This window comes from Tachyglossus aculeatus, chromosome Y4 (assembly GCF_015852505.1).
Source record: "Tachyglossus aculeatus isolate mTacAcu1 chromosome Y4, mTacAcu1.pri, whole genome shotgun sequence".
In the NCBI taxonomy this organism is placed as follows: Eukaryota; Metazoa; Chordata; class Mammalia; order Monotremata; family Tachyglossidae; genus Tachyglossus; species Tachyglossus aculeatus.
Window position 1 is genome coordinate 11,189,709 of NC_052096.1, and position 17,963 is coordinate 11,207,671.

The 17,963-nt window shown below is 58.3% G+C and overlaps 1 protein-coding gene across 1 annotated transcript in view; it reads left to right on the forward strand.

Moving 5' to 3' along the window:
- INTS3 (integrator complex subunit 3) overlaps positions 1-17,963 on the forward strand; it is a 40,873-nt gene that overhangs the window by 13,045 nt on the left and 9,865 nt on the right. The window contains exons 4-26 of the mRNA XM_038769011.1: positions 701-814; positions 899-983; positions 1,613-1,679; positions 5,136-5,280; positions 5,386-5,515; positions 6,958-7,055; positions 7,154-7,345; positions 7,440-7,527; positions 8,541-8,620; positions 9,218-9,309; positions 9,433-9,539; positions 10,138-10,257; positions 10,366-10,495; positions 12,729-12,783; positions 13,543-13,646; positions 14,815-14,859; positions 14,941-15,060; positions 15,161-15,314; positions 15,470-15,538; positions 16,236-16,311; positions 16,526-16,639; positions 16,735-16,783; positions 17,162-17,329. Of these exons, the coding sequence (XP_038624939.1) occupies positions 701-814; positions 899-983; positions 1,613-1,679; positions 5,136-5,280; positions 5,386-5,515; positions 6,958-7,055; positions 7,154-7,345; positions 7,440-7,527; positions 8,541-8,620; positions 9,218-9,309; positions 9,433-9,539; positions 10,138-10,257; positions 10,366-10,495; positions 12,729-12,783; positions 13,543-13,646; positions 14,815-14,859; positions 14,941-15,060; positions 15,161-15,314; positions 15,470-15,538; positions 16,236-16,311; positions 16,526-16,639; positions 16,735-16,783; positions 17,162-17,329 (2,402 nt within the window). The remainder of the gene's footprint in view (positions 1-700; positions 815-898; positions 984-1,612; positions 1,680-5,135; positions 5,281-5,385; positions 5,516-6,957; positions 7,056-7,153; positions 7,346-7,439; positions 7,528-8,540; positions 8,621-9,217; positions 9,310-9,432; positions 9,540-10,137; positions 10,258-10,365; positions 10,496-12,728; positions 12,784-13,542; positions 13,647-14,814; positions 14,860-14,940; positions 15,061-15,160; positions 15,315-15,469; positions 15,539-16,235; positions 16,312-16,525; positions 16,640-16,734; positions 16,784-17,161; positions 17,330-17,963) is intronic.

Below are 17,963 nucleotides of genomic sequence, written 5' to 3' on the forward strand. Positions count from 1 at the left end.
CCGGCCGGTGGCGGTGGGAGGCGTTTGGGCGTGTGTTGCCCCCTCCCTCACCTGAGGGGCAAGGGTGGGCCGATCTGTGGGCGACCCCCTCCCCCCTGCCCTTCCATCCCTTGATTTTCCCTCTGCTTGAGGCTGAACCTCCACCCCACCTTTGGCGGGCGGCAAGGGGCACTGCGGGCATCCTGAGACGCCTCTGCGTCAGCCCCGAGGCGGGTGGGGGGCGAGTGGGGAGGGGTAGGGTGTCAGGGGTAGGGTGTCTGACCTTTGGAGTCAGAGGTCATGGGTTCAAACCCCGGCTCTGCCAATTGTCAGCTGTGTGACTTTGGGCAAGTCACTTCACTTCTCTGTGCCTCAGTTACCCCATCTGTAAAATGGGGATTGAGACTGTGAGCCCCATGTGGGACAACCTGATCACCTTGTAACATCCCCAGCGCTTAGAACAGTGCTTTGCACATAGGAAGCGCTTAATAAATGCCATTATTATTATTAGGGTGGCCCCTTGCTTCCCCCCCAGGCTGGGTCCTGACCCCCTGGAGGGGGACTGGTGGGCATGTCGGGGGTCGGACGTGCCTTGGGCCTGGTGGTCAGCGGAGAGACGGAAGGTGGGCAGGTCTCTCCTGGCCACTGGGCTTCCGGGAGTGGGTTGGGGAGCACTCGCTGCCGCTGGGGCCACCCCTCAAAGACCCCCCCCCACCCCCAGTGCTACCGCGACCTGGCCCTGGTGAGCCGCGACGGCATGAACATCGTCCTCAACAAGATCAACCAGGTCCTCATGGAGAAGTACCTGAAGCTGCAGGACCCCTGCCGCACCCAGGTGAGCGGGCGGGAGGCCCGCGGCGGGGGGCGGGAGGGTGGGCGGGCGGGCCACCGGCCTCTGACCCCCTCCAACCCCCCGCAGCTGGTTTGGCTGGTGCGGGAACTGGTCAAGAGTGGGGTGCTGGGAGCCGACGGCGTCTGCATGACCTTCATGAAGCAGATCGCAGGTGAGGGGCCGGGGGGCTTTCGGGGGGCCCGGGAGTCCCGTCCCCCCACTCCCGCTTCCCTCCTCCCTCCCCTTGCCGGCTTGACGTGGGCCCTCTGGGGAGGGAGGCTGGGGGGAGCGCGGCCGAAACCGCGGCGGTCCAGAAACTGACATTTGGCTTTTATGGCTCTGTGGGGGTGGAAGGATGGGGCGGGGCCCCGAGGACACTGGGGTCCAAGGCCCCGGCTGGGCCCGGATGGACATGGGCCCATGGTGGGGGGGGGGGGTGCAGGCACGTGTGTGCATGTGTGTGCACGCGTGAGTGTAAAACTTTACAGTGCTGAGGGTCAGTAGTGAGGGAGGATATGGGATCCAGGGAGACTGCCAGGGGCCCGGGTGTCATCGGGGGCGGGCTGTGTTTGTGTGAGGCCATCGAGGGGAGGGGGTGTTTGGGGTGACCCCGCGTGACTGCAGCTCTGTGCCTGGGAGAATGTTTTCTTGGGCCTCGAGACGGGGTCTGGTTATTTCTGTCCCATCTCCCGGCCCCAGAGCCCCCCGCCCCCGGCCGGGGCTCGGGATCCGTCCAAGCAGTCCCCAGCCCCGCTCACCTCCCCACTCCTCCTCGTCCTCGTGTGTGTATGTGTGCGTCAGGCGGAGACGTTACAGCGAAAAACATCTGGTTGGCAGAAAGCGTCCTCGAGATCCTGACGGAACAGAGGTGCCGGGACGGGGGCGGGGGGTGGTCGAGGGGAGGGGTCAAGGACCCGCCCGAGCGGGCCGGACACCAAAGAAAGCCTTCTTCCGCGGCCGATAAGGATTTATTTTTGTCTCCAAGGCTCCTTGGAATGTTTGTCTTGGGGGGCGGTTGGCGGCCCTGAGCCGGGCGCTGCGGGCGGGCCCCGTCGGACAGGTGCCCGGCTGCTCCCACGCTGGCCGAATCAGGGGTGGGAATCGGGGGTGGGAACAGAGAGGACCCCCCCCATCTCCTGTCCCCACCGTTGGGTAGGGACTGTCTCTATATGTTGCCAACTTGTACTTCCCAAGCGCTTAGTACAGTGCTCTGCACACAGTAAGCGCTCAATAAATACGATTGGTGATGAGGGACCTTTGAGTGGCAGAGGGCAGGGTGTGAACAGAGAGGGACCCCCCCCCCCATCTCCTGTCCCCACCGTTGGGTAGGGACTGTCTGTATGTGTTGCCAACTTGTACTTCCCAAGCGCTTAGTACAGTGCTCTGCACACAGTAAGCGCTCAATAAATACGATTGATTGGTGATGAGGGACCTTTGAGTGGCAGAGGGCAGGGTGTGAACAGAGAGGGACCCCCCCCCCATCTCCTGTCCCCACCGTTGGGTAGGGACTGTCTGTACGTGTTGCCAACTTGTACTTCCCAAGCGCTTAGTACGGTGCTCTGCACACAGTAAGCGCTCAATAAATACGATTGATTGATTGGTGGTGAGGGACCTTTGAGTGGCAGAGGGCATTGCCCGTGTTTTCCTGTCCGGAGACCGCCCCGTACCATCACCCTGGCCTTGGCGCCAGCCCCGACAGCCTCCATCCCAGCTCTGCCCGGCTACTGGCAGTGACCAGGCCTGCCAACTGTACTTCCCAAGCGCTTAGTACAGTGCTCTGCACACAGTAATCGCTCCGTAAATACGATTGAATGAATGAATGAATAGTACAGTGCTCTGCACACAGTAAGCTCTCAATAAATACGATTGAATGAATGAATGAATAGTATAGTGCTCTGCACACAGTAAGCACTCAATCAATACGATTGAATGAATGAATAGTACAGTGCTCTGCACACAGTAAGCACTCCGTAAATACGATTGAATGAATGAATGAATAGTACAGTGCTCTGCGCACAGTAAGCGCTCCATAAATATGATTGAATGAATGAATAGTACAGTGCTCTGCACACAGTAAGCGCTCCGTAAATACGAGTGAATGAATGAATGAATGAATAGTACAGTGCTGTGCACACAGTAAGCGCTCAATAAATACGATTGAATGAATGAATGAATAGTACAGTGCTCTGCACCCAGTAATCGCTCCGTAAATACAATTGAATAAATGAATGAATAGTACAGTGCTCTGCACACACTAAGCACTCAATCAATACGATTGAATGAATAGTACAGTGCTCTGCACACAGTAAGCGCTCCATAAATACGATTGAATGAATGAATGAATAGTACAGTGCTCTGCACCCAGTAATCGCTCCGTAAATACAATTGAATAAATGAATGAATAGTACAGTGCTCTGCACACACTAAGCACTCAATCAATACGATTGAATGAATAGTACAGTGCTCTGCACACAGTAAGCGCTCCATAAATACGATTGAATGAATGAATGAATAGTACAGTGCTCTGCGCACAGTAAGCGCTCCGTAAATACGATTGAATGAATGAATAGTGCAGTGCTCTGTGCACAGTAAGTGCTCCGTAAATACGATTGAATGAGTGAATGAATAGTACAGTGCCCTGCACACAGTAAGCGCTCCGTAAGTACGATTGAATGAGTGAATGAATAGTACAGTGCTCTGCACACAGTAAGCGCTCCATAAATGTGATTGAATGAATGAATAGTACAGTGCTCTGCACACAGTAAGTGCTCAGTAAATACGATTGAATGAATGAATGAATGAGCCAGCCTGTTCTGCCGCAGGGTTTAGATTGGGCGCCCCCCACCCCACCCCCAAACAATGGTGTTTATAGAGCACTTACTGTGTGCCGAGCACCATACTAGATGCTTGGAAGAGGACAGTCATTCAATCATTCAATCGTATTTATTGAGCGCTCACTGTGTGCAGAACACTGTACTAAGCGCTTGGGAAGTCCAAGTTGGCAACATATAGAGGCGGTCCCCACCCAACAATGGGTTCACAGTCTAGAAGATGAAGCCCCCCTCCCAAACGATGGTGTTTATAGAGCACTTACTGTGTGCCGAGCACTGTACTAGATGCTTGGGAGAGGACAGTCATTCATTCAGTCGTATTTATTGAGCGCTTACTGTGTGCAGAGCACTGTACTAAGCGCTTGGGAAGTCCAAGTTGGCAACATATAGAGGCGGTCCCTACCCAACAACGGGTTCACAGTCTAGAAGATGAAGCCCCCCTCCCAAACGATGGTGTTTATAGAGCACTTACTGTGTGCCGAGCACCGTACTAGATGCTTGGGAGGGGACAGTCATTCATTCAGTCGTATTTATTGAGCGCTTACTGTGTGCAGAACACTGTACTAAGCGCTTGGGAAGTACAAGTTGGCAACATATAGAGGCGGTCCCTACCCAACAACGGGTTCACAGTCTAGAAGATGAAGCCCCCCTCCCAAACGATGGTGTTTATAGAGCACTTACTGTGTGCCGAGCACCGTACTAGATGCTTGGGAGAGGACAGTCATTCATTCAATCGTATTTATTGAGTGCTTACTGTGTGCAGAACACTGTACTAAGCGCTTGGGAAGTACAAGTTGGCAACATATAGAGGCGGTCCCTACCCAACAGCGGGCTCACAGTCTAGAAGATGAAGCCTTCCCCCCGCCCCCCCAAACAATGGTATTTATAGAGCACTTACTGTGTGCCAAGCACTGTACTAGATGCTTGGGAGAGGACAGTCATTCATTCATTCAGTCAATCATATTTATTGAGCACATACTGTGTGCAGAGCACTGTACTAAGTGCTTGGGAAGTGCAGGTTGGCAACATATAGAGACGGTCCCTACCCAACAGCGGGCTCACAGTCTAGAAGATGAAGCTCCTCCCCGCCCCAAACGATGGTATTTATAGAGCACTTACTGTGTGCCAAGCACCGTCATTCATTCATTCAGTCAATCGTATTTATTGAGCGCTTACTGTGTGCAGAACACTGTACTAAGTGCTTGGGAAGTAGAGGTTGGCAACATATAGAGACGGTCCGTACCCAACAGCGGGCTCACAGTCTAGAAGGGGGAGACAGTCAGTCGATCGAGTGGTTACTATGTGTCGAGCACTATACAAGCGAATCGGCAGCCCCGTTCCCTGCCCTCAACGAGCTTCCAGTCTAGAGGGGGAGACGGACACTGAAATGAACTGGAGAGAGGGGACGTGGGTGTGTCCAAGGGGGCCGAGGGTGGGGTAGGTGGGGGGGGGGGGGCACGGTGACAGGCGCGTCCCCTGCCTCCACCCCCCAGGGAGTGGGTCCTGAAGAACAGCCTGTTGGTGGCCATGACGGTCTACACGTACCTGCGACTCATCGTAGACCACCACGGGACCCCCCAGCTGCAGGCCCTGCGCCAGAGGGAGGTCGACTTCTGCGTCTCGTTGCTGCGGGAGCGGGTGAGCGGGGCGGCGGGGTGGGGGGGGGGGGTGCCCGGCCCCGGCCGGCCCCGGCCGGCCCCGGCCCGCCCGGTCAGTTAACGGCGTCCTCCCTGTCCGGCCCAGTTCATGGACTGCGTCATGATCGGCCGAGACCTGGTCCGGCTGCTGCAGAACGTCGCCCGCATCCCGGAGTTCGAGCTGCTCTGGAGAGAGATCATCCATCAGCCGCAGGCCTTGAGCCCCCAGTTCACAGGTCGGGGCGGCGGGGGGGGGGACCGGGGTTGGGCGGGGAGGGTCATCATCATCATCATCATCATCATCATCAATCGTATTTATTGAGCGCTTACTGTGTGCAGAGCACTGGACTAAGCGCTTGGGAAGTCCAAGTTGGCAACATCTAGAGACGGTCCCTACCCAACAGTGGGCTCACAGTCTAAAACACTTCTCTGAGCCTCAGTTCCCTCATCTGTCTAATGGGGATGAAGGCTGTGAGCCCCACGTGGGACAGCCTGATGACCTTGTATCTGCCTCCGTCCCCCGCCCGAGCGCTTAGTGCTTCGCACGTAGTAAGCGCTTAACAAATGCCATCATTATCATTATTAGGAGCCGGCCCTGAGTCGACAGGCAGGAGGTTCCGGGGGTGGGAGTGTGGGGGTCGAACCTGATGACCTTGCATCTGCCTCCGCCCCCCCGCCCGAGCGCTTAGTGCTTCGCACATAGTAAGCGCTTAACAAATGCCATCGTTATCATTATTAGGAGCCGGCCCTGAGTCGACAGGCAGGAGGTTCCAGGGGTGGGAGTGTGGGGGTCGAACCTGATCATCATCATCAATCGTATTTATTGAGCGCTTACTATGTGCAGAGCACTGTACTAAGCGCTTGGGAAGTACAAATTGGCAACATATAGAAACCTGATGACCTTGTATCTGCCTCCGCCCCCCACCCGAGCGCTTAGTGCTTCGCACATAGTAAGCGCTTAACAAATGCCATCATTATCATTATTAGGAGCCGGCCCTGAGTCGACAGGCAGGAGGTTCCGGGGGTGGGAGTGTGGGGGTCGAACCTGATGACCTTGTATCTGCCTCCGCGCCCCCCGCCCTAGCGCTTAGTGCTTCGCACATAGTAAGCGCTTAACAAATGCCATCGTTATCATTATTAGGAGCCGGCCCTGAGTCGACAGGCAGGAGGTTCCGGGGGTGGGAGTGTGGGGGTCGAACCTGATCATCATCATCAATCGTATTTATTGAGTGCTTACTATGTGCAGAGCACTGTACTAAGCACTTGGGAAGTACAAATTGGCAACATATAGAAACCTGATGACCCTGTATCTGCCTCCGCCCCCCACCCGAGCGCTTAGTGCTTCGCACATAGTAAGCGCTTAACAAATGCCATCATTATCACTATTAGGAGCCGGCCCTGAGTCGACAGGCAGGAGGTTCCGGGGGTGGGAGCGTGGGGGTCTTGTGCCAGTCTTGAGCCCCCCAAGGGGGCTGTCAGGGGAGGGAGGCCCAGAGGGGCAGGTGGACAATCAATCAATCAATCAATCGTATTTATTGAGCGCCTACTGTGTGCAGAGCACTGTACTAAGCGCTTGGGAAGTCCAAATTGGCAACACATAGAGACAGTCCCTACCCAACAGTGGGCTCACAGTCGAAAAGACTGACAGGGTTGACGGAGGGGGGTCCGCTCCCCGCAGGCGTCCTGCAACTCCTGCTCTCCCGGACGTCCCGCAAGTTCCTGGCCTGCCGCCTCACCCCGGACATGGAGACCAAGCTGCTCTTCATGACGTCCCGGGTGAGGGGGCTCTCGGGGGGCTTCCCGGGTGCCCCGGAGAGGGGAGGGTGCCGGGGGGGAGAAGGGGCGTCCGCGAGCGGCCGGCTCGGTCCCCCCAGGTGCGGTTCGGCCAGCAGAAACGCTACCAGGACTGGTTCCAGCGGCAGTACCTGGCCACCCCCGACAGCCAGTCCCTGCGCTGCGACCTGATCCGCTACATCTGCGGCGTCGTGCACCCCTCCAACGAGGTGCTCAGCTCCGACGTCCTGCCCCGCTGGGCCATCATCGGCTGGCTGCTCACCACCTGCACGGTGCGGGGGCGGGCGGGGGGCGGGCCGGGGGCGGGGGAGCCTGGGGGGACGGGGGCCGCCGGCCACACTGAAGCGGCCCCCCCCACCCCCACAGTCCAACGTGGCCGCGTCCAACGCCAAGCTGGCCCTGTTCTACGACTGGCTGTTCTTCAGCCCCGACAAGGACAGCATCATGAACATCGGTAAGGGCCGTTATCGTCATCATCAGTCGTATTTATGTGCGGAGCACTGTACTAAGCGCTTGGGAAGTCCAAGCTGGCAACATCTAGAGACGGTCCCTACCCAACGGTGGGCTCACGGTCTAAAAGGGGGAGGCGGAGAACCAAACCAAACATACTAACAAAATTAAATAAATAGAATAGATAGGTACAAGTAAAATAAATAGAGTAATAAATACGTACAAACGTATATACGTAGATACAGGTGCTGTGGGGAAGGAAAGGAGGTAAGATGGGGGGATGGAGAGGGACGAGGGGGAGAGGAAGGAAGGGGCTCAGTGTGGGAAGGCCTCCTGGAGGAGGTGAGCTCTCAGTAGGGCCTTGAAGGGAGGAAGAGAGCTAGCTTGGCGGATGGGCAGAGGGATTGGGGGCATTCCAGGCCCGGGGGAGGATGTGGGCCGGGGGTTGATGGCGGGACGGGTGAGAACGAGGTACGGTGAGGAGATTAGCGGCGGAGGAGCGGAGGGTGCGGGCTGGGCTGGAGAAGGAAAGAAGGGAGGTGAGGTAGGAGGGGGTGAGGGGATGGGTGGACAGCCTGGAAGCCCAGGGTGTGAGGAGTTTCGGCCTGATGCGCAGATTGATTGGTAGCCACTGGAGATTTTTGAGGAGGGGAGTAATATGCCCAGAGCGTTTCTGGACAAAGATAATCCGGGCAGCAGCGTGAAGTATGGATTGAGGTGGGGAGAGACACCCGTTGTGGCCGGGTTGGGGAGGGTGGAGGCCGGGCTTCCTGTGCCGGAGACAGAGCCCCGGAGATCAGTCTCCGGTGGGGCCGTAAATCTGTCCCTGCTTATCTAGAAACAATTCTGCCCCCACCCCTGCCTTGACTCCGTGGGGAACAGTGCTTTGATGAGTTTTGGGACCCGTGTGTGAGAGGGAGAGCGGGAGACCTTGGGAGGGGAGGGGGGCAGGAGACACGGGGAAGAGGCCTCCCCACTCACTCCTGTTCCCCGCCGCCCCCCGACAAACAACAACAGAGCCGGCCATCCTAGTAATGCATCACTCCATGAAACCCCACCCGGCCATCACCGCCACCCTGCTGGACTTCATGTGCCGGGTGAGCCTTTACCCGCCCTACCCCGTCCTCCGTCCCCACCCGTCGTGCCCCCCAAACCGGCCCACCCCTCTCTCGGCCAGCGCCCACCCCTCCTTCTCTGACTGACCCTCACCCCCGGCCTTTCCCACAACCCTGACACCGGGAAATTGTCTTGTCCAACCCCCGATGCCACGTGCGCCCCGGCTGCCGAGGGGCTCCCTCCTCCCCGCGGCAAGATCTCCGCAGGAGCCCCCTGTCCCGTGATCCCACCCGTTCCCTCCCCCCGCCCCGTCCAGTGGCGGGTGTGTGTGTGTGGGGGTCACACGTGAAGCAGCGTGGCTCAGTGGAAAGAGCCCGGGCTTTGGAGTCAGAGGTCATGGATTCAAATCCCGGCTCCGCCACTTGTCAGCTGTGTGGCTTTGGGCAAGTCGCTTCACTTCTCTGGGCGTCAGTGACCCCATCTGGAAAATGGGGATGAAGACCGTGAGCCGCACGTGGGACAACCCGATCGCCTCGTAACCTCCCCAGCGCTTAGAGTACTGCTTAGCACATAGTGAGCGCTTAATAAATACCATCGTTATTATTATTATTATTCTCTGTACCCCCACGCCCCCCCAGATCATCCCCAACTTCTACCCGCCGCTGGAGAGCCACGTCCGCCAAGGGGTCTTCTGCTCCCTCAACCACATCGTGGAGAAGCGGGTGTTGGCGTGAGTGGGGGCCGGGGGGCGGGGAGGCCCGAGGGAAGGGAGCGGGGGAGCCGGTGGGGGAGGCGAGGGGCTCACGCTCCCTTCTCGCCCCCACCCCGCCCGGCACCCCCGGCCGCCCCGCAGCCACCTGGCCCCGCTGTTCGATAACCCCAAGCTGGACAAGGAGCTGCGGTCGATGTTGCGGGAGAAGTTCCCCGAGTTCTGCAGCTCGCCTTCTCCGCCTGTGGAAGGTGCGGGCCTCCCCCTTGTCCCACACGCCCCACCCCCCGACACCCCTGTGACCTTGGGACCCCCCCCCCAACTCCTCCACCCCCGAGACCGACAACTCCCTCCGACCACTCCATCCAACACCCCCGAGAACTTGGGTCCCCCTCCTACGCCCTCAAGACGGTGGGAAAACTCCCTTTAACCACTCTTTCCAGCACCCCTGAGACCTCAGGACCCCACCTGAGACGGTGGGACTCTTCCCCGACACCCCAAGACCCCCCTCCCCTGACTTCCCCTGGGCACCCCCCACCCCACTCCGCCTACGTCATCATCATCAATCGTATTTATTGAGCGCTTACTATGTGCAGAGCACCGTACTAAGCGCTTGGGTAGTACAAATTGGCAACATATAGAGACAGTCCCTACCCAGCAGTGGGCTCACAGACTACAGCATTGCAGGGAAATCTGTGCCCAGTACATAGTCCCCGTCCCCCTCCTGTGGTCCTCCTCGCTCACCCCGTTGTGGGGAGGGGGTGATTAGGATACAGGAAGGAAAATGGGGTGTCTAATTGTTTCTCTTCCGCATGCATGCCACCACCACCCCCCACCCGCCATCTCCAGTCAAAATCGAGGAGCCAGTTTCCATGGAGATGGAGAACCACATGTCGGACAAGGAGGACAGTTGCTATGACAACGCCGAAGCGGCTTTCAGTGATGATGAGGAGGATCTGAGCAATAAACGTGAGGGCTCCCGCCAGACCCTTCCGCCCCGTCCCCATCCGTCCCGGTCTTGACGCCCCCGGTCCCGGAGCCCGCCCGGCTGTGACGCCCCTCAATGCTGTGCCACAGGGAAGAAGCGGGAATTCCGTTTTCACCCGGTCAAGGAGGCGGTGGTGGAAGAGCCAGTCGACATCACCCCATTCCTGGACCAGCTGGACGAGTCTCTGAAAGACAAGGTCCTCTTGCTGCAGAAAGGGAGGTGGGTATCACCCCGGTCTCCCCGGGACCCCCTCCTCCCCGGTCACCCCAATCTTCCAGGATCCTTCCCGGTCATCTTAATCCCCCTACTCCTCATCCCAGTCGATCGATGCGCTGTGTTTATTGAGTGCTCACTGTGTGCAGAGCACTGAACTAAGCAGTTGAGAGAATTGACTACAGTAGAGTTGGTAGAACCAATCCCTGCCCTTGAGCTTCCAGTCTAGAGGGGAAGACAGATATTAACGTAATAATAATAATAATTGGGGTATTTAAGCGCTTCCTACGTGCCAGACACAGTTCCAAGCGCTGGAGAAGTTGAGGCATCAATCAATCAATCAATCGTATTTATTGAGCGCTTACTGTGCGCAGAGCACTGTACGAAGCGCTTGGGAAGTACAAGTTGGCAACATATAGATATAGACATATAGGCAACATATAGTTATAGATCGGGGAAATCAATCAGTCATATTTCTCGCGCGCTTACTGTGCGCAGATCATTACACTTAGGAGAGTACGGTATAACAGAGTTGGTAGACGTGTTCCCTGCCCACAGGGAGTTGACGATCTAGAGCGGGAGACGGATGTTAATATTCAGAAATTATGGATACGTCCCTAAGTGCCGTGGGGCTCAGGGTAGGGTGAATAAAGGGAGCAACTCCCAAGTGCAAGGGCGATGCAGGAGGGAATGGGAGAAGAAGAATTGAGGGCTTAGTTGGGAAGGAATAATAATAATAATAATGGTACTTGTTAAGCGCTTACTATGGGCCGAGCACTGTCCTAAGTGCCGGGGAAGATACAAGTTGATCGGGTTGGACACAGTCCCTGCTCGACATGGGGCTCGCAGTCGTAATCCCCGTGAGGGAACTGAGGCCTAGAGAGGTGAAGGGACTTGCCCAGGGTCACCTAGCAGTCCTGTGGCGGGGCTGAGATTAGAACCCAGGTCCTTCCGACTCCCAAGCCTGGGCTCGGTCCCCCAAGCGACACGGAGTCGAGGGATGTGGACTTAGGGGCTTGAGGGCTGAGGGCGGGGTGAATATCAAGCGCACAAAGGGGAGATCTGAGTGCGCAGATGATGCAGGAGGGAGACAGTGGGGTGGAGAAATGAGTTTAGTCGGGGAGGTCATCTTGGAGGATTTGGGATTTTAGGAGGGTTTCGAGGGGGTCAGCGGTCATCTGAGGCCATGGGCGAGCAGTGTCCCCCTGGCTGCGCCATCCCCCAGGATCCCTCCAATTCATTCACGTAATTGTATGTATTGAGCGCTTCCTGGATGCCCTACTGAGAGCTCACCTCCTCCAGGAGGCCTTCCCCTTCTTTCCTCTCCCCCTCGTCCCCCTCTCCATCCCCCTCATCTTACCTCCTTCCCTTCCCCGCAGCACCTGTATATATGTATATATGTTGGTATGTATTTATTACTCTATTTTACTTGTCCCTATCTATTCTATTTATTTTCTTTTGGTAGTACGTTTGGTTTCGTTCTCCGTCTCCCCCTTTTAGACCGTGAGCCCACTGTCGGGTAGGGACCGTCTCTAGATGTTGCCAACTTGGACTTCCCAAGCGCTTAGTCCAGTGCTCTGCACAAAGTAAGCGCTCAATAAATACGACTGATGATGATTTTACTTGTCCATATCTGTTCTATTTATTTTATTTTGGTAGTATGTTTCGTTTTGTTCTCCGTCTCCCCCTTTTAGACCGTGAGCCCACTGTCGGGTCGGGACCGTCTCTAGATGTTGCCAACTTGGACTTCTCAAGCGCTTAGTCCAGTGCTCTGCACACAGTAAGCGCTCAATAAATACGACTGATGATGATTTTACTTGTCCCTATCTATTCTATTTATTTTCTTTTGTTAGTATGTTTGGTTTCGTTCTCCGTCTCCCCCTTTCAGACTGCGAGCCCACTGTCGGGTAGGGACCGTCTCTAGATGTTGCCAACTTGGACTTCCCAAGGGCTTAGTCCAGTGCTCTGCACACAGTAAGCGCTCAATAAATACGATTGATGATGGATGCAGAGCACTGTTACTAGGCGCTCGGGAGAGGACCGTAGAAAAATAAACAGACGCGTTCCCTGCCCGCGTCATCCCATCTCCTCCAGGTGCCTCCTGCCACCCACCCCACCCCCTAGATCCCGCTCCCGGCCATCCTCTGCCCCCGATCCTCCTCATCGCTCACCCAGGCGCCTCCGCCCGATGACCCAGTTCCTCCTTTCCTTCTCTCCCTCCTTCCTTTCACATCCGCAGTGACACCGAGGCCCAGTGTGAGGCCATGCAGGAGATCGTGGATCAGGTGCTGGAGGTGAGAAGCTTCCACTGCCCCGGGGACGGAGCAGACGGGTGGGTGCGGAGGCGAAGGGGTGGGTCTGGGGTGCGAGGGGTGTCTGGCACGGCCCACCCGCGGACCGCGGCCCCACCGGGTCCAGCCCCCGTCCCCATCATCATCATCATCATCATCAATCGTATTTATTGAGCGCTTACTATGTGCAGAGCACTGTACTAAGCGCTTGGGAAGTACAGATTGGCAACATCTAGAGACAGTCCCTACCCAACAGTGGGCTCACAGTCTAAAAGGGGGAGACAGAGAACAAAACCAAACATACTAACAAAATAAAATAGAGTAATAAATATGTACAAACATATATACATATATACAGGTGCTGTGGGGAAGGGAAGGAGGTAAGATGGGGGGATGGAGATGGTAATTTGTACTTCCCAAGCGCTTAGTACAGTGCTCTGCACATAGTAAGCGCTCAATAAATACGACTGATGATGGAGAGGGGGACGAGGGGGAGAGGAAGCAAGGGGCTCAGGCTGGGAAGGCCTCCTGGAGGAGGTGAGCCCTCAGCAGGGCCTTGAAGGGAGGAAGGGGCTGCTACGCCGAAAGGGAAAGCGATCCCATTCTGCAGAGGGGGAGACCGAGGCCCAGAGAGGTCTCCGGCCGGGGTCTCTCCCCGCCCCTCCCGCCCCCATTCCTGCCCTCCTGCTCACAGGCTGGGGGAGTTGGGGGGGGGGGGAGCTGGGGGGCAGGCGGGGGGCCGTGACACATCTCTCCTGCCAGGACGACTTTGACTCCGAGCAGCTGTCCGTGCTGGCCTCCTGCCTGCAGGAGCTGTTCAAAGCCCACTTCCGGGGGGAGGTGCTTCCTGAGGAAGTCACGGAAGAGTAAGGGTTCCCCTCCCGCCCGCCCCCCAATCCATGCCCTCCTTCCCGGTCCCCCCCCACCCCCACCCCCAGCCCCTCCTGCTCGGTCTTTCTCTCAATAATAATGATGCTGGTGGCATTTATTAAGCGCCTACTATGCGCCAAGCACTGTTGTAAGTGCTGGGGAAGTCACGAGGCGATCAGGTTGTCCCGCGGGCGGCTCGCAGCCTCAACCCCCCACTTTCCAGATGAGGGAACTGAGGCCCGGAGACGTGAAGTGACTCGTCCAAAGTCGCCCAGCCGGCCTCTCCCCCCACCAACACCCCCAGTCCCCCCCTGCTTGCTCTTTCTCTCAATAATAATGATGATGGTGGCATTTATTAAGCGCCTACTATGCGCCAAGCACTGTTGTAAGCGCTGGGGAAGTCACGAGGCGATCAGGTTGTCCCGCGGGCGGCTCGCAGCCTCAACCTCCCCACTTTCCAGGTGAGGGAACTGAGGCCCGGAGACGTGAAGTGACTCGTCCAAAGTCACCCAGCCGGCCTCTCCCCCCACCCACACCCCCAGCCCCCCTGCTTGGTCTTTCTCTCAATAATAATGATGATGGTGGCATTTATTAAGCGCCTACCGTGCGCCAAGCACTGTTGTAAGCGCTGGGGAAGTCACGAGGCGATCAGGTTGTCCCGCGGGCGGCTCGCAGCCTCAACCCCCACTTTCCAGGTGAGGGAACTGAGGCCCGGAGACGTGAAGTGACTCGTCCAAAGTCGCCCAGCCGGCCTCTCCCCCCACCCACACCCCCAGTCCCCCCTGCTTGCTCTTTCTCTCAATAATAATGATGATGGTGGCATTTATTAAGCGCCTACTATGCGCCAAGCACTGTTGTAAGCGCTGGGGAAGTCACGAGGCGATCAGGTTGTCCCACGGGAGGCTCGCAGCCTCAACCCCCCCACTTTCCAGATGAGGGAACTGAGGCCCGGAGACGTGAAGTGACTCGCCCAAAGTCACCCAGCCGGCAGTTGGCTTTGAACCCGCGACCTCTGACTCCAAAGGCCGGGCCCTTTCCTCCTGAGCCACGCGGTGACCTCCATCCCGGCCCTCCCCCCCCCCCCGCAAGGTGCCTCAGTTTCACCTCTCGCCCCAGCCCCCATCCTGGGACCGTGGAGGAACTTCCCCATCTCCCCTCCCTTAGGTCCCTGGAGGAGTCCGTGGGGAAACCGCTGTACCTAATATTTAGGTGAGTGTGGACGCCCCCGTGAGCGGGGGGCAGGGGTGGGGGGCGGCAGGGGCCGAGGTCCCACCTCTCCCCGCTCCCCAGGAACCTGTGCCAGATGCAGGAAGACAACAGCAGCTTCTCTCTGCTTCTCGACCTGCTGTCGGAGCTCTACCAGAAGCAGCCCAAGATCGGCTACCACCTGTTGTACTACCTGCGGGCCAGGTCAGGGGACGTCCCGGGGCGGGGGCCCGGTCCCCGGGGGTCCCGGGGGGCGTGGGGAGGGGGGCCTGCGGTGGGAAGCTGAGGCGCCCGGTCTCCGCAGCAAGGCGGCGGTGGGGAAGATGAGCCTGTACGAGTCCTTCGCCCAGGCAACGCAGCTGGGAGACCTGCACACCTGCCTCATGATGGACATGAAGGCCTGCCAGGAGGACGACGTGCGGCTCCTGTGCCACCTCACGCCCTCCATCTACACCGAGGTGCGTCCCGCGCCCCCGTCCTCCGTCTCGTGCGCTCCCCTTCCGTGCGTTTCCCCCCTCGCCCCTCCGACGAGATGCGTGCCCTTCTCCGCCTCTCGTCTCCCCCTCCCTCCGTTTACACCGAGGCGTGTGTTCCTTGGACCCCTCCCCGCCAGTTTCCGGACGAGACCCTGCGGAGCGGGGAGCTGCTGAACATGATCGTGGCCGTCATCGACTCGGCTCAGGTAGGCGGCCCCCTCCCGGAGTCGGGGTCGGGATGGGTGAGGAGAGCGCGGTGGTGTTGGGGGGAAGGGGGCTGCCCTCTCCGCCTGGGCCCCTCCCTCAATCAATCAATCAATCAATCGTATTTATTGAGCGCTTACTATGTGCAGAGCACTGGACTAAGCGCTTGGGAAGTACAAATTGGCAACACATAGAGACGGTCCCTACCCAACAGCGGGCTCACAGTCTAAAAGGGGGAGACAGAGAACAGAACCAAACATACCAACAAAATAAAATAAATAGGATAGAAATGTACAAGTAAAATAAATAAATAAATAAATAAACAGGGTAATAAATATGTACAACCATATATACATGTATACAGGTGCTGTGGGGAGGGGAAGGAGGTAAGATGGGGGGATGGAGAGGGGGACGAGGGGGAGAGGAGGGAAGGGGCTCAGTCTGGGAAGGCCTCCTGGAGGAGGTGAGCTCTCAGCAGGGCCTTGAAGGGAGGAAGAGAGCTAGCTTGGCGGATGGGCAGAGGGATTGAGGGCATTCCAGGCCCGGGGCCCGCGGCCCTCCGGACGGTGTGGGGAGGAAGGGAGGGTCTCGAGAGACGCTGACGTTACCGTCTGGCCCCGGCCCCCCGGGGCGGGAGCCAAGGGTGGGGGTCCTCGGGGAGGTGAGGGGTGACCTCAGCTCTCCGCCCGCCCCTTCCAGCTGCAGGAGCTGGTGTGCCACGTGATGATGGGAAACCTGGTCATGTTCCGCAAGGATTCCGTCCTCAACATCCTCAGTGCGTGGGCGCCCGTCGCCGTCCGGGGCTGGGGGGGGGGGCCGGGGTGTGGGGGGGCCCGCTCCACACACAGTAAGCGCTCAATAAATATGAATGAATGGAAGGAGGGAGGGAGGCAGTCCTGCCGGAGCACCTCTGGCCCCCCCGACGTCACCCCTGAGTGCTCCCCACAGCCCCCCGTCCCTCCCCCCGCCACCCTCTCCCTCCCCCACAGTTCAGAGTCTGGACTGGGAGACGTTCGAGCAGTACTGTGCCTGGCAGCTCTTCTTGGCCCACAACATCCCACTGGAAACCATCATCCCCATCCTCCAGCACCTCAAGTATAAGGGTGAGGGCAGGGAGGGGGGCGGGAGGAGCCGGGGAGGGGGGCCGCCCTTCCTGATGACAACCCCTCCCCGACACACACACCTCCCGTCCCCACAGAGCACCCCGAGGCGCTTTCCTGTCTGCTGCTGCAGCTGCGGAGGGAGAAGTACGTCTATCCGCCTGTCCCGGGGGGCCTGGGCACGAGGGCCCGTCCCGGGTGGAAAGAGCCGGAGGGCCAGCTCACAACCAGGGCGAGGGTCCCCTAGACAACCCCCTCCGTGCCGGCAGCCGTCTCCGCACGCGTCGCCCGGCCAAGCGGGAGAAGGGTCAGAGGCGGCCGGGGGCCGGGGGTCGTCCCCCCCATCCCGCCCCCCGGCCTCCGCCCGGTCAGGAGGGCAGCGGCTGCAGCCGGTCCCGGCTTCCTTCCTGCCTCCACCCCTCCCGGCTCTTGGGGCGGGGGGCGGCGGGCCCCCGTGCCCGGACCCCGCGGGAGCCGGGGTCGAGGGCGGGAGTGAGGGGGTCCTGAGGGTCCCCCCGTCCTTAGGCCCAGCGAGGAGATGGTGAAGATGGTGCTGAGCCGGCCCTGTCACCCCGACGACCAGTTCACCACGAGCATCCTTCGCCACTGGTGCCTCAAGCACGACGACCTGCTGGCCGAGCACATCAAGTCGCTGCTCATCAAGAACAACAGCCTACCGCGCAAGCGCCAGAGGTAAGGGGCTGGGCCACGTGCCCCTGCCCATCCTGCAGCGCGCATGCTCGCACACGCACTCCCCCTCTAGCGCTCTCCCTCCTCCGGCCCCCGAGTCATTCATTCATTCAGTCCTATTGACTGAGCGCTGACTGTGTGCAGAGCACTGGACTAAACGCTTGGGAAGGACAAGTCGGCAACATCTAGAGACGGTCCCTACCCAACAGCGGGCTCACAGTCTAGAAGGGGGAGGCAGACGACAAGTCATGTTCATTCATTCATTCAGTCGTATTTATTGAGCGCTGACTGTGTGCAGAGCACTGGACTAAACGCTTGGGAAGGACAAGTCGGCAACATCTAGAGGCGGTCCCTACCCAACAGCGGGCTCACAGTCTAGAAGGGGGAGGCAGACGACAAGTCATGTTCATTCATTCATTCAATCGTATTTATTGAGCGCTGACTGTGTGCAGAGCACTGGACTAAACGCTTGGGAAGGACAAGTCGGCAACATATAGAGGCGGTCCCTACCCAACAGCGGGCTCACCGTCTAGAAGGGGGAGGCAGACGACAAGACATGTTTATTCATTCATTCAATCGTATTTATTGAGCGCTGACTGTGTGCAGAGCACTGTACTAAACGCTTGGGAAGGACAAG